The 15,674-nt window shown below is 36.7% G+C and overlaps 2 protein-coding genes across 5 annotated transcripts in view; both read right to left on the bottom strand.

The window, feature by feature from the left end:
* SLC17A6 (solute carrier family 17 member 6) overlaps nt 1–1,143 on the bottom strand; it is a 73,980-nt gene extending 72,837 nt beyond the window's left edge. The window contains exon 1 of the mRNA XM_081533749.1: nt 858–1,143. The gene's annotated coding sequence lies outside the window, so the exon portion shown is untranslated. The remainder of the gene's footprint in view (nt 1–857) is intronic.
* Nucleotides 1,144–4,806: 3,663 nt separating this feature from the next.
* ANO5 (anoctamin 5) overlaps nt 4,807–15,674 on the bottom strand; it is a 92,489-nt gene continuing 81,621 nt past the window's right edge. For all 4 annotated transcript variants that reach the window (XM_081533736.1, XM_081533739.1, XM_081533735.1 and 1 more), the window contains 4 exons: nt 14,875–15,080; nt 13,072–13,250; nt 11,344–11,449; nt 4,807–6,902 (listed from right to left, as the gene is read on the bottom strand). In XM_081533736.1, coding sequence (XP_081389862.1) covers nt 6,681–6,902; nt 11,344–11,449; nt 13,072–13,250; nt 14,875–15,080 — 713 coding nt within the window. In that variant the 3' untranslated portion in view covers nt 4,807–6,680. The remainder of the gene's footprint in view (nt 6,903–11,343; nt 11,450–13,071; nt 13,251–14,874; nt 15,081–15,674) is intronic.

The raw sequence follows: 15,674 nt of genomic DNA, 5'->3' as shown, positions 1-15,674 counted from the left end.
GTCTAACATATTCCCATTAAGAATGCTTTCTGTATGCTTTTCATCAATTTTTTCCTCTTAAATTGATTTTTTCCTTTCTTTTCCTTTTCTTAAAAAAAATTTATATTACTATTCTCTTCTTTTGATGCTATTTTTGTTATTTTAAAATAGCCTAGTTAAAAACTACATTGTCCCTAAAAGCCCATGAGAAGTATTTACTACACCCATAATATTTGAGCTGCACAGTATTTTCAGTACCATATACCTGAAATTATTTTGTAAATTCCATTATATGATCTGTGAGTTACTTCAAAATTTGTTACATTATTTTCCTAGTTATTTTTTATTATTGTTTTATAGTTGATTTTTATTGTGAATGAAGAAAATTATATGATTGATTTTAGCCCACTGAAATTGCTGGGGGTTTTGGTTTGTTTTTAATGGACTGGTATTTGGTGTGGTTTGTAAATGTAGAGTGTGCATGAAAAGAAATTTCTATTCGTCAGACATTGAGTAAAATATTTCATGAAGGTAAGTCTACTTTTTAATCACATTGTTCAAATGACCAACAGTTTTTTAGTTTATTTTTTAATATTTTTGTCTCCATGGTAGTTTGTACTTTGCCAACTTGGTGAAGCTGCATTTACCAGAAGTGTTTTCTTTTATATGGCGTCACGTTAGATTACAAACGAGGCAGATTGAAGGGAAGTCGCAGCTTTCTTTCTGAATGTCTTTGAAGTCAGTTATGGGGAAGGCCGAGGTTTCCCCGCTGGCTCAGGGGTAAAGAATCTGCCTGCAATGCGGGAGACGCGGGTTCAATCCATGAGTCAGGAAGATCCCCTGGAGGAGGGCGTGGTAACCCATTCCGATATTCTTACCTGGAGAAGCCCATGGACGGAGGAGCCTGGTGAGCTTCAGCCACAGGGTCACAGAACTGGACACACGTGAAGCGACAGAGCACAGCACAGCACACGGGGTAGGATGCACAGAAACGGACCCAGTGGCTTCTACTTGTCCAAGCTCTTTTCTACTCCACATTCTCCTCTTTCCAGTCAGCAAGTGGCCCCAAGGCCCTGAGGGAAGCTTGACTGAGAGCTCAGGGCAGTAGTTACACAGCAGGCAAAGTTTTACAGACTCCTTTCTGAGCGTCCCGCGTTCGCGCATGCTCCAAAGCGTTCGCGCATGCTCCAATGTGTCCGCACATGGCGATGTGTCCGCAGAGCTGAACGGCACCTTTCCTCTGACCATCCAAAATTTCCCTCCCAGAAATTACTTCCTAGTTCCTTCCACAATACAAAAGGCTTATCTTCATAGCGAGTCTTCTGTTCTACAGTATTACTTCCTAAATTCCATCATATGATCTGTGAGTTATTTCAAAATTTGTTACATCATTTTCCTAGTTATTTTCTATTATTATTTTCTTGGATTTCTAGCTTGATTTTTATTGTGAACAAAGAAAATTACATGATTGATTTTAGCTCACTGAACTTGCTGGGGTCCTGTTTATATCCTGAGAATCAACTTGTAATTGTTTAAACTTAGATTGTGATGTATTTAATTTCTCACCCATGTGCAGTTTGATTTTCTTGAATATATTGGTAAAAAGCACATACTTAATCTTACCTCTTTTAAATAAGATTTTTCATAGTTATTTTATGTAATTATTTTCTTAACTACACAGGCCTAGGTTTCTGAGGGCGTAAGATTTCAGTCACTTCTTCACACTGCAGGATTAGAATAGTTTGACAAATTGGGAAGCCCTCAGTCTACATACCTTTGCATATTTTTCTCTGATAGGTTGGAATGATAGATGTTTGGGAGTTATTACATAAAATGCTCTTGGCTAGTGAATTTGTTACTTTTACGAAGTTCTTACCAGGTTTATATCCCACCCCCCAAAGTAACCTTGAAGATTTTTAAAAGCTCATCTCCCATAGACTATATTCCTAGGGATATGGGATAGAAACAAGGGAAATGCATATCTCACAAGTAGCCCAGACAATTCCAATGAAGCTTGTTGTGGATTTCTTTTGGGGAAAGATGGACTTAGAAAAAATTTTGTAAAATATCTCAACACACTATTTTTCTTCTTGGGCTTTTCTGTTCATTTTAATTACCTTTCAAAGTAGGAAAGATTAAAAAGGCAAAACAACAAAAAATTACCACCTTCTCCATTTTTTTCTGGACCATTCAGACTCTTTCTTCAAGGAATGTGCATTGCTAAATGTGATAAACTTGTAATTTTGTGAATTAAACATGTTCCATATAATGCATTTTAATGTTTCTAGACAACCAAAAATGATTTAAAATCCTCTTAGAACACTCAAATTCAGAAAAAAAAAATTATTTTACTATAAGAATAAATTGAGTTCATGTCAAAATGGAGCTTAAAATTAAGTATTACTTTATTCATCATGCCTATTTGAATCTCTTGAGATGAATGAAATTTATGTATATGGGCTTCCCAGGTAGCACTAGTGGTAATGAATCTGCCTGTGAATGCAGGTGACATGAGACACTGAGTTCAATCCCTGGGTTGGGAAGATCCCCTGGAGTCGGAAATAGGAACCCACGCCAGTATTCTTGCCTGGAGAATGCCATGGACAGAGGAGCCTGGCAGTCCACAGTCCAGGTCGTCGCGAAGAGTCAGACATGACTGAGCAACTGAGCAGACAACATAAAAGCAAATTTTCCTGTGTACCTCATACCACCTTCTTTGCAAAAAAAAAAGAGAAGAGAAGAAAGCACGTTTCTTCTTGGCTAACACCATGAATCATTCATAGGAAAGTCATACCTAGTCACTTTTGGGGGAATGGAAGCAGGTATCTCATGCACATTGAAACACACTATCCTTTTTAATATTCTTCTGAATTTTTACGTAATCCTGGAATAACTGATGATTGAATTATCACACACACGTTAGGGAGGTTAAATATCATCTAGAAAAAAATAACATAATAGTTATAGTGATTCATGGGAGCAGGCTGCTCTAAGCCTGGCCAGTGGTACATCTCACAATGCTATTTTCCTTAATGATACTCTTTGATAATTTTGGTGGTTTATTCACTCAGTTGTGTCAGACTTTTGAGACCCCATTGACTGTAGCCACCAGGCTTCTCTATCCATGGGCTTTCTTAGGCAAGAATACTGGAGTGGGTGGTCATTTCCTTCTCCAAGGGATCTTCCTGACCCAGGGATTGAACCTGGACCGACCAAGCTACCAGGGAAACATAATAACTATCACTAACTAAAAACAACTATTAGAGAGGTTCTTTCACAACAGATTCACCCTCTGAATCAGTAGTACAAATTCCTACCCACAACTGGAGTAAATCAACAGAGATCCCAGGGCTACACAGGGCACCTGACACTACAAAGTCACTTAGGAATCAAAAGTTATATTTTGACACATAAGAGCTTTTAACTTGAAATTTTGACTTTTCTCTCACCCTCATTATATGGCTTAGGAAAGAGACACAGCTGTACCATGCACCTCCCAACACCTCTCTCCCCACACAATGCTTCATAAGGAAAGAACTCTTCACAAGGAAAGAACTCTTAGCTCCTTCTTCCTTTTAGCCTCCTGTTTATCTTCTTTCCTTTATCTTTTCCTTGGTAACTTGCTTTATGGCTTAGTTAAAAGAAAACAGTTAAAGTCAAGGGATCATAAAATACAGCAAAAATAAGAGAGCATTCCATTTCTTAAGCCCCCCACCCTCTTCTTGATGGGTTCCTCTAAAAGTAATGTTTTGAAGTGGATTCTGCTTCTTTTGTGCAAAGAAAAACTGATGAAGGCAAAGATTTGAGATGACATTTGAAGTTTAAAAAAATTTTTTTTAATTTTGTACTTAATGTTATTTTGAATAAAATCTCAAATGATTTCTGGAACATTTATGAAAAAAAAAAACCGCTATGGGTTTGAGTGAATGATAAAAACATCTGCCATGCTGATAAATATCAACTTGTATCCGGTAGTCAGATGCTCAATTCAGCACTCTCACAATAACTAATGGGTTCCCTGTGGCAAATCGAGAGAAACCCGAGTTCCTCACCTCAACTCGAGAGGAGTGACTACCATGTTTCACCTCAAGAGGAACCCCTAGAGCTCTGTGGCAACTCGAGAGGAACGCCGAGTTTCCCACCACAACTGGAGAAGAATCCTGAGTTCCCCACCTCCACTCTAGATGAGGCCTGATTCCCATGCAGTGACACGAGTTGAATCCCAAGTTCCCCCTCGCAACTCGAGAGGAATCCCGAGTTCCCCGTCACAACTCGAGAGGAACCCCTAGTTTCCTGCCGTATCTTGAGAGAGGAACCCCCAACTTCCCTGCTGCAACTCAAGAGGAACCCTGAGTTTCCCCTGGCAGCTTGAGAGGAGGACTGACTCCCTGCCGCCACACAAGAGGAACCTTGATGTCCCCCTCGCAACTCGAGAGGAGGACCGACTCCCCTGCTGCAACTCGAGACAGAGAAGACAAATCTATCTGAACCGCTTTGGCATCCGATTTTGTTTATTTTTTAGGAAAGCGACCGATACTTGTATTTCCTTTTGAAATGTGAGAAACTTCTTGGTAGAAAACTGAAGGGTGAGTACAAAGCATTTTAAAAGTAAAATACCTACCTCATAGGAACTATTTACTTACCTTAAAAACTACTTCCTCCCTTGCTAGTTTCTCTGTACATCCTAGAAACTCCACACTTGAGTTGGTTTCAGATTGCAGTGTTACAGATAACCTTGTGAATTAAATTTGTCTTTATTTATCTTACACCCTAGCTCTGCAAACACTCTTCAGCCATAATAATTAAAGCTTATATACAAGAAACCAATTTCCATGTTCTTCCTTATTTTTATTAGCACCCAGGAAGGAAGCAATATGAACTGTACAAAATGTACAACACTGCAGTTTGATTTAACAGAGATATGGCATCTGTGGCTAATTTCATAGTATCACTAACTGGTTCACTCAAGCAGGAAAATACATCTCCTCCACAAGTGAAATCATTCTTCAGTAATGAGAACATTTAAAATTATGCAAAAATACTCATAAAATCTACCTACTGGATGACAAATTACTGCCAATATTGTGGTAACCATCTCATGGTTTTATAAAATTCATAATCCTCAGTTCTAAATGCTTAATATTGATCATTAGTTAATATTACCTTCCATATACTTAATACTGGAAATTTTATAAAAACTATTAGAATCAAATAATGAAATGCTACTTTAAAAAAAATCTTAAAAGTTTCTTGTTTTGTGTGCAATTACAGAACACTATTCTTTTGAAAATGAAGTATAATTTGAAACTACAGATTCAAATGTTGTATAATTAAACATATCTCTAGAGTGTTTAAAATATATAGTATTTTCAAGAAAGAAGAACAAGAACTAGAGTACCTGTGCCATAGGCTAAAGCATCAGAGAAATAACTCAATGAACATATATTTTTTTTAAATTTAGCTATCAAATCCATCACCGCATTCTTACTTGGTTGATCCACATTTGGTGTTAACTCTGTGACTGATGTTAAACTAACAATTTCTCTAAAAGAAGTTCACATCTGAGATGTTACATCATCAAATCAACAGTACAACCACATTTTGTGGGCCAAAGGCATAGGAACAAGGCACTGAGCGTTGTACAGCAGTGCATCAATAGAAAAAGTTGTAAACTCATTAAAAGACTTGAGACTGCTTTAAACAATGAGATAAAATTTCATAAATGACTTGTACCTAACTTACACGAATAGTTAATGGTCAGATTCACTTCATGACGCAAAATAGGCATTGCAGAAGAAAAACGATTTTTAAAAATAATTCAGCAATTTTTTTAGACTGAATTCAGTAAGTTAGTCAATATACATTGTCTTGCATTCTAAACTACTAAGAAGACATAATCACTTCACTAAATCTTGCATTTACTTAAAGACCTGAAACAATCTAATACCTTCTTAATGTTGTTTCCCAGATAAGACAATCCAGTCTTAAAACCACTGCTACCAAAGTGTTATATTTAAAGAACTGAGTTGTTAGTTCTTGGCTGAAATCCAAATGTTCAGTCTCTTAAAAAATCAATTTTGTGTTCACCTGGAAGGACTATCTGGAATTCTGATGGAAGTTTACCTTATTCAGGATGATTTCAGAACAAAGCTCTGCCATGGCATCTATCTAGTATTTTTAACATATAAGTTTTCCTATCTTATCTGATTTTGGTTTTTCATCTGCATAGTCTAAAATGGCAGGATATATATATGGCTCAGTAGACTCTTCACTTCTAGTCTTTTTGTCCCAATACTTTTTCTGATAGGGTAGAGATATAACACAACCCGAAAGAAAGAAGACCATGAAAACGTGCACCTTCACTGGAAGGTGATAGGAGAGCCCACATCCAGTGTTTAATTCCAAACTGCAACATCCCATGATTCCCAATATTCTGATTTCACACATACATTTAACAGTCATTTATAGAATCCCAGGAACAACATCTAGGGAGGGTCCAGCCAATAAAGCAGACAGGTGTTCTTCCAACCTCCATGAAGCTGTACAAAGGCCTCCATAAGAGTGTACAAAAACTCTTCAGTTTAAAAAAAAAAGAAGAAGAAGAAGAAAGGGTAAAAGACACATGGCTTCTGGCTTCTGGCTCCAAATCCAGATAAACTGTGAAGCAAGATAGGCAAGCAACCGCTTGTTCATTGTGTTAATTAGGTTGTTGATTCAGCCAGATTTGCTTTGTTTTCCTCGATAGTGATACGCGTGGCAAAATCGGAAGAATTCATCCCCAAGTTCTCTTTTAGTTTGTTAAGTTCAAAGTCATGGAGAATCTTGACAGTCGTTAACTTTTCTCGCTTGATTCTTTCCAGAACATCTTTTGGAACATCAGGGATCATCCAGGCCAAGAAAAATTTAATTAAAAACACAACATGCTAGAGGAAACATAAAAGAAAATCACAGACACTGTTTAGCTATCAAATGTTCAGCAAAATGTTCTTACAATTATTTCATTCATTCAATAAACTGTGCTTGACACAGTAGATAGAAGGAAAAGCAAGAAGATTTAGTCCTTGGTCTTGGAACTCTCCTATAAATCCAACATTAAGCAAATAAATAAGTATATACTAAAATATGTAATTACAGAGATTGCAGTTGAACTTGGTTATTGCATATACTCTTCATCTATGCTTCATCCTGAAAACCTAATCAAATATTTGTAAAGAAATTTAAAAATTGTATTGTTCACAAAGAAACAAAAAAAAAAGGGAGGAAACAGTGAAAACAGACTGGAGAGTGAAGAAAGCTGGCACTTAAATTTGCAATTGATGATCCTGTGATGGTAGAAACGAAGACAAAAGCCAATTTTGTTTCGAATCATCAAAAAAAGTTCAGGAAAGATAGTGTTGAGGATTGTGAAGTCATAATGTGGGTGGAGTTAAAAATAAGAGGATTATTTAAAAATCTGTATAAGGGGCAGATGAATTTTCAGAATCTCTCTCTCATCCACATTCAGGTATTATTTCTATCCAACGCCTGCCCGGCAGCAACTGAATGCTTTATTTTCTGCAGAAATTAAAACAGAAAGCTGTGCAGTCAGAGGCAGCAGATGGCAGAAGATGAAGATGTGGCATCATACTGAAAACAGGACAACTCAGTGAAGTTCAGCATTCTGAATCACGAGATCTCTAATCCCTCCTTCCCTTCTTGGCTCTCAACACAGCCACGAAATAGCTCAACAAGCAGGAGGTTGAATGATTTTTTTTTTTCTCTAGAAAATATACCTAATCAGAGAAATTAGAATTATAGATATCAAAATTTTATAGGTCTCAAATGAAAAGGCCCCTTTTTCAGCCTATAGTGAAACCCACCCAAATGATCTTCCTCCTGTATGTACACAAAGCTCATGATCAGGTATCAGTGCTTCCCTCTTAAATACAAGCAGATTGCCAAGAACAACCAAATATGTAAGGAAGACTCTAACATGGAAGAGTAAGATGGAAATGGACAAATAGGATCTATTGTCCATTTAGGATATCTAAGAGGATATAGAGAGAATCATGGGAGCGAGAGAACAGTAGCATAACAAGGCAAAGACACAAACTGGACTATTTATAAGAGAGAAAATAAATGATAATTAGAATTTCAAAACAGTTGTTAACATCTGAATAAGAAAAGTCTCAGAAAGATAGGACAGAGAAAAGGAAATTATCAAAGAAATAATACAAGCAAATTTTCTCAACTTAAAGGGTAATAACATTTGCAGATCCAAGGAGTTTAGTGAGTGTCCAAAACAATGAATATTGGACAATATCACATGACTATCTGGTGAAGTTTCATGAAAGAAGGTCTAATGAGAGAATCCTCAAAGTTTATTGACATATAAATGGGTCATAAACAAAGACTGGAAAATCAGAATGGTATTGTATCTTTATAGCAACACTGGAAGCTGACAGAAAATAGAGCAATGTCTTAAAATTTCGGGAATACCTAAATAAAGTTGATTCAAAATTTTTCAGGGAAAATGACTTCCACTCTTGAATTCTATACCAATTAACCATCTATGAGGAAAAAGAAGAAATTTTAATATTCAAGTTCTCAAAAATTGCCCATTTTCCTCAGAAAATTAATAAAAGATGTGCTTCATCTAAATAAACTAGTAATCCAAGAAGGGGAAAAACACAGATTGCAGAAAATACTGTATTTAATACAAGAGAACTTAAACTCCCAGATTGATGGTGAGTCAGAACCTGTAATGAAAGTCATAAATAAACAAAAACAAAAATTGAGAAGAATTCTTTTTGTAATTTACCAGGCTGAAAGGTAATCTAAAACACTGATGGAAAATGTGGGAATGAAAGTGACAAATTCGTAAAGAACTGAGAGGGGTAGAGATTTAAATTACATACATAACCTCAATAAAAGTAAAATTAAACAAAAACTGAATTTGCGTTTTCTTGCCTTAGACTCATCTAGCCTATTATTGGCCTTTACTAATGCTCAAAATCCTTCAAGCTAGGCATCAGCAGTATGTGAACCGAGAACACCTGGACCCAGACATCCTGGAGTGTGAAATCAAGCAGGACTTAGGAAGCATTACTATGAACAAAGCTAGTGGAGGTGATGGAATTCTAGCTGAGCTATTTCAAACCCTAAAAGATGATGCTGTTGAAAGTGCTGCACTCAATATGCCAGCAAATTTGGAAAACTCAGCAGTGGCCACAAGGTCAGTTTTCACTCCAATTCCAAAGAAGGGCAATGCCAAAGACTGTTCAAACTACCACACAACTGCACTCATTTTACATGTTAGTAAGGTCATGCACAAAATCCTTTAAGCTAGGCTTCAACAGGATGTTAACCAAGAACTTCCAGATGTTCAACTTGGATTTAGAAAAGGCAGAGGAACCAAGATCAAATTGCCAACATCCATATGCAAGAGAATTCCAGAAAAACACCTAATTCTGTTTCATTGACTATGTTAAAGCCTTTGACTGTGTGGATCACAACAAACTGTGAACAATTCTTAAAGATATGGGAATAGCAGACCACCTTACCTGCCTCCTAAGGAAACCTGTGCGCAGGTCAAATAGCAACTGTTAGAACCAGACATGGGAAATGGACTGATTCGAAACTGGAAAAGGAATACATGTATATATATTGTTCCCCTGCTTATTTGATTTCTATGCAGAGTATATCATGCAAAATGCTAGGCTGGATGACTCACAAGCTGGAATCAAGAGCCAGGAGATAAATCAATAACCTTAGATATGCAGATGACACCACCCTAATGACATAAAGCAAAGAGGAACTAAAGAACCTCATGATTAAGGTCCAAGAGGAGAGTGAAAAAGCTGGCTTAAAACTCAACATTCAAACAACACTAAGATAATGGCATCCAGCCCTATCACTTAATGGCAAATAGATGGGGGAACAGTGGAAACAGTGACAGACTGGGCTTCAAAATCACTGCAGATGGTGATTCCAGCCAGGAAATTAAAAGACACTTGCTCCTTGGAAGAAAAGTTGTGACAAACCTAGACAGCATATTAAAAAGGAGAGACATCATTTTGCCAACAAAAGTCCCATTAGTCGAAGCTATGATACTTCCAGTAGTCATGTACTGATACGAGAGTTGGACCATTAAGAAGGCTGAGCATCATAGAATGATGTCTTTGAATTGTGGTGTTGGGAGAAGACTCTTGAGAGTCCATTGGAGTGCAAGGAGATCAAGCCAGTCAATCCTAAAGGAAATCAATCCTGAATATTCATTGGAAGGACTGATACCGAAACTGAAGCTCCAATACTCTGGCCACCTGATGTGAAGAGCTGACTCATTTGAAAAGACCCTGATGCTGGTAAAGACTGAAGGCAGAAAGAGAAGGGGCAACAGAGGATGAGAAGGTTGGCTGGCATCACCGACTTGATGGACATGAGTTTGAGCAAGCTCTGGGAGATAGTGAAAGACAGGGAAGCCTGTTGTGCTGCTGTCCACAGGGTTGCAAAGAGTCAGACACAACTTAGCAACTGAACACCACCACCAACAATCAAGTGAATAAGTGCCTTATATTTATTTGTTGTTTAGTTGCTAAGTCGTGTCCAACTCTTTTGCGACCTCATGGGCTGAAGCCTGCCAGACTCCTCACTCAATGGGTTGCCACTACTTCTATTCATGGGTTGCCACTTACTTCTCCCGAGGATCTTCCCAATCCGTGGATCGAACCTGCATCTCCTGCATTTGCAGGCAGGTTCTTTACCACTGAGCCACCATGGAAGCCCTACATTTATTTATTTCTCCCTTATAGGCCTCATGTCTCATGATTTGTGGCCCTCAGTTTAAACCTTGGTCAAACACCCTCTCTGTATTGGTTCTCTTGTCTTGTATCCATAATTGTCCTAGCTATTCTACAAGGAAGGAAATGTAATATAGTGGGAAGAGTGGAGGTTTGGCAGTGAGACATCTCGCATTGGAACTCAGCTTTAATATTAGCTGATTATCTTTAAGCCAACTACTTAATTTTGCTGACTGTCAGATTTATTTGTCAAGGGTGAATAATAGGCTGAACGTAGAAAGTTATTATTATAGCCTCTGGAACTGGTACATAATAGTTGTTCAGTAAAATTGGTGGGTCCTCTGACTTCAAGGGAAGAGGTCTTAATTTTTCTTTTCTGTGACCTTGGTATCTTCAACAATAGCAAGGAATAACAGGCAATCCACTGTACTTAAAATATTCCTAACTTACTTTTTATGACAACAAATACTTCCTTCAAAACACTCTACTGAGATAACGCTAATTTTCTGCGCAACAGATACTCTTAGAAATATATGCCTCAAGGGTGAAAAGAGACTTACTGGCATGAAAGTTAAGAAAGGCTTACCTCCATGACTATGATGAAGGTCATCCTGGCAGCAAGGACGTGCCAGTACTGAATATTATGAACATATTTATCCTCACTGTCAGGAGGATTTCTGTAATCTCTGTACCTGAAAAAATGGAAGTCAATGCAAAAAATAAGCTACAACTTCAAACAAAGAGACCTAGCATAAATTCATATTGTTTCTTGTAAGAGACCCTTTTAGTTGATCACAAAAGTCAAGTCAAAGGAAAATAACTGCTATTACCAAACATTTATCTTTCCTATACAGATAACAATCATAGCCATATGTTAGTAATATAGAGTATAGATGTAGCAGGAGACACAAGTGAAGCTTCTCTGTTGCCATGAAGACAAGTTTATCAGGTGTTAGCTAAATTTACTCTTTTCATTCCATTCCCTTTCTTTCTATTCCTTAATAAGTCAGTTCTACCATCTCTCCACTGACACCAACTGTCTCTGGTCATTAAATTGAAGGAACATTTTAATTCACATCTTATTTTATGTCTGTGAAGAACAGAACTTGACACTGTTGACCATTCTCATTTTCTTGAAACTCTGTTTTCGTTTGGTTTACATGATGCTGCATTGTTTTTGTGTTACTTATTACCCTTCAGGGGTTTCCCTGGTGTTCAATTTGTGAGTTCATTTATTTTTTCTATAATATGTCTAGATATTGATGTTTTTCAAAGATTCAGCCCAGCTAGGAAGTGATGGCATCAAGAAATCTGACATTTGTTACGATTCCTCTCTATATAAATATGGAATAGGACTTCCCTGGTGGTCCAGTGGCTGGGAGTCTGCCTCGTCAATGGGGACACAGATTCTATCCCTGGTGTGGGAGGATCCCACATGCCCCATGGAGGCTAAGCCTGTGTGCCAAAACTACTGAGCCCACGTGCTGCAACTACTGAGCTAGCGTGCCTAGAGCCCAGCCCTGCAACAAGAGAAGCCACTGCAATGAGAAGCCCACCATAACTAGAGACTAAGGCCCACTTACTGCAACTGGAGAAAGCCCGCGGGCAGCCAAAAATAAATTAAAAATATGGAATATAAAAATGTGTTGCAGGTAGACAAAAACAGATATTGCTGTTTTTATTGGAATCCCAGATGAAGCAGTTGGTTTAAGGTTTAAGTTTAAAAGCTTTGATGTACCATATATACGTGTGTGTGTGTGTATATAAACACATATATGTGTGTGTATATGTATATATGATCTTTAAATCCTAAAGTAAAAAGATCCTCACAGTTCATGAGACACGGAGTGTGAAAAGAGCAGGTTTACAAATCAATTTCACACTCCCTACATCGAAGAAACCTTTCAAATGGGATGGCTAATGAACCAACTATACTGTTCTTTCTCTCTTCTTCACTCTCTGTTTGGGGACACATAGTTAAATTCAAGTAGGCTGAATGCACATATAATATGACCATGCTGTGTGATCTATAGACATTAAAGCTTGAATCAAGGGGACATTTGCTGGAGAAAATTTTTCCAATACATTTAGAAAATAAGAAACAATTCAAAATTGACATTATCTTTACTGATAGTATTCTCTTACTTTTGAGTATTCTACTTTTTTCAAATCAGAACCATACAATGTGTGAATTTTAGAACTGATGTACTTTATCCAAGATTTTTACTGCCCCAAGTAAATTTTTGTTAAGACATGAAGAAAACAGAGAACTTAAGAAATATATTTAAAAAGCAAAATGAAAACAAGAGAAAACCTGCAAGTGTTGAAGTCTCGTTTTTCCGAAGGTACAGTGTTGTTTGGAAAATCGGCTATGAGGAATACTGATAGGCTGTTATTGATATACCCTCTCATAGGCCAAGTTTCGTCTACTGAGTAGGCATAGTAGTAAACTAAACGGGGAACCATGTCCGATGTAAATGCAACAATAACAGCCTAAAGGACAAAGCAAGAGGAAAATCATGAGCTAATAATGCAGTCTTATGAAAGTCTGATTTATATATCATTCAGATCTTTGTGCCTTAAGGATGCAAAATTACTAGTATGCTATTACTAATCATGTCAACATATGAGTCTTTGACCTAAAACATGAAATAGTTCATTTATGATGTATGGTCAGTATTACAATATTTCACAGCTAGAAAGACTTACATTGAAAATTTAATTTCACTATTTGTCTCCAAACACACCATATCTGTATGTCTCTTTTCATCTTACCTTGCTATTTCTTACATTTCTTACTATTTCATAATACAGTTCTACTCTCTTTAACCAAATTTTACTTGCCTGGATCAATTTCATAAGATAGGACAGACTCTGTGTGTATGCGTGTCAGGGGGTGTACAGCGAATGAGGAACGGAGAAACAGAAGACCACGTACCGGTAAATTTCCCATAGCTCAGTGCGAATACCGTAGGAATGGTATTTTCCCATCTTTTCCTAAGCTCTGGAATAGTGTAAATGTCCTGTTTCCTTTGGGTAAGATGAGTCAATTTAAAATCATTTTGCTCTGCCATCTACATTTTTAGTGATGGATTTTTAAAATATTTTAATATTGCTCCTGTAGCTACTGGTACATTTCATGTTTTATACCACTTACTCAGCACATTTTGGCAGTTTTATTTTCTAAAAAAGTGACAACTTCAAACAGATTTGAAAATGTATTAGAATAAACGCATATATGGCATTCTTAATATTTTCTCAACTGTACATTGTAATTCTTTTTTGAGATTGTCAGAATTTTGTTTATCTTTTCAATGAACCAACTCTTGATTTATTTAGCAATTATATTACCTTTTGTTTTCTAATTTGATTATTTCTGCATATACTGTTATTCTTTCTTACCACTTTCTATTGATTAGTTTTACATTTTTTCTTAGTTTCATATAACAGGCTCAGTTGATATTTTCCTTATTTTCAATAATAAAAGCATTTATTGGTATATACTTTTTATAAATATGGTTTTAGCTGATTCGTATGAGTTTTCATTTTAATTAAGTTCTTGTAATTTCAATTTTATTTCTTCTTTGTGCAACAAGCTTTCTTGGAAGCATGAATATTAAGTGGCTAAATTTTCTTTTTTGGCTATCTTATTAACAAATTCATTTTTTATACCATTATTGTACATGAATATGCACTGTAAAATTTCAGCTTTTGGGAATTCAGTTTTATTACCATTTTTAATAAGTGCTCCATAAAAATAACAAGTAAATGTTGTATATTCTATTTGTACTACGTAACTTTATGTATAATCAAGCTTTAATTGTATTACTTGAATTTTTTATACCGCTACTTATTTTCTGTCTACTTTGTCACATGGTATGGGTATCATGGTATTTTAATAAGCATGTTTTACAATTTTCCTTGTATTTCTAAGAGTTTGCATGTCACAGATTTGTCTGTGTTGTTTAGCACATAAAAGTTTAGGGATGTTTTGTCTTTATGAAGGTCACCATGATGAAATTAATGTAAATATTGACTTAAACGTTATTCACAATCTCCCTATCCCCAAGAAAAAAAAATCATCAAGTACAGTTTCCACTGAAATAGGTCTACTTACATTAGTTGCAACAGAAAGGACAGCCATTCCGTAAAGAATGTCTTGCCAAACACCTATGCTATGAGCCTTAGCAGCTACAGGTCTCCTGTACTGAGTAGTAAGCTTCCAGGCATCCACTCGAATCTCTATTATATTATTCATGAGTGCGAGAAGAGGGGCCAAAGGAAAAGAGGCCACAAATAATGTAACAAATCCAAACTGGGTAACTGCGGGGATAAAAGAGAAATTCAAAAACTCATCATTGTGGAGGGGAAAAGGGGGAACACTCGGCCTAACTCCTGCCACTTCCTTCATTCTGAAAGGATCTACACCAGTAAAACACGCCAGGCCTCCTTCCAGCTGCTTTCTTCCCCTTTCCTAGAGGAAGCACACTGACTTATTTGCTTGCTAGAATAGGAAGGAGAAATTAGTCATGCACAGCTCAGTTCTATCCCTGCTGTTTCTTTTAAGATCTGCTTGTCTGAAGAAAGCATCTATTCTTATTAGATAAGATAGTCTTCTTATTCATAAAACACAGTCTTTTATTATTATGGCCTATGTTTAGGTCTGCCAGTCTAGTATTTACATTGGTATTGGCACATCTGTGGGGTAATCAAGCTTTCTATTTTGCTAACCTTTGTACTTTTTAAGATCAGAGATAATGACTGACTCATCTGTATGTTCTGAGTATATAAAAGTACTCAACTATAAGCCTTATGATAAATGCATTATTTAAGATTTGAAGATGCTAACAGAGGAAAAGGTAGTATAAACAAGATATTTGAGAATAAGTCAGAAAATGAACCTAGAACGAGGTATTT

This window comes from Giraffa tippelskirchi, chromosome 10 (assembly GCF_054371585.1).
Source record: "Giraffa tippelskirchi isolate mGirTip1 chromosome 10, T2T-mGirTip1v1.2.pri, whole genome shotgun sequence".
NCBI lineage: Eukaryota > Metazoa > Chordata > Mammalia > Artiodactyla > Giraffidae > Giraffa > Giraffa tippelskirchi.
Note: the sequence above shows the minus strand (reverse complement) of the source record. Positions and strands in the feature narration are given on the sequence as shown.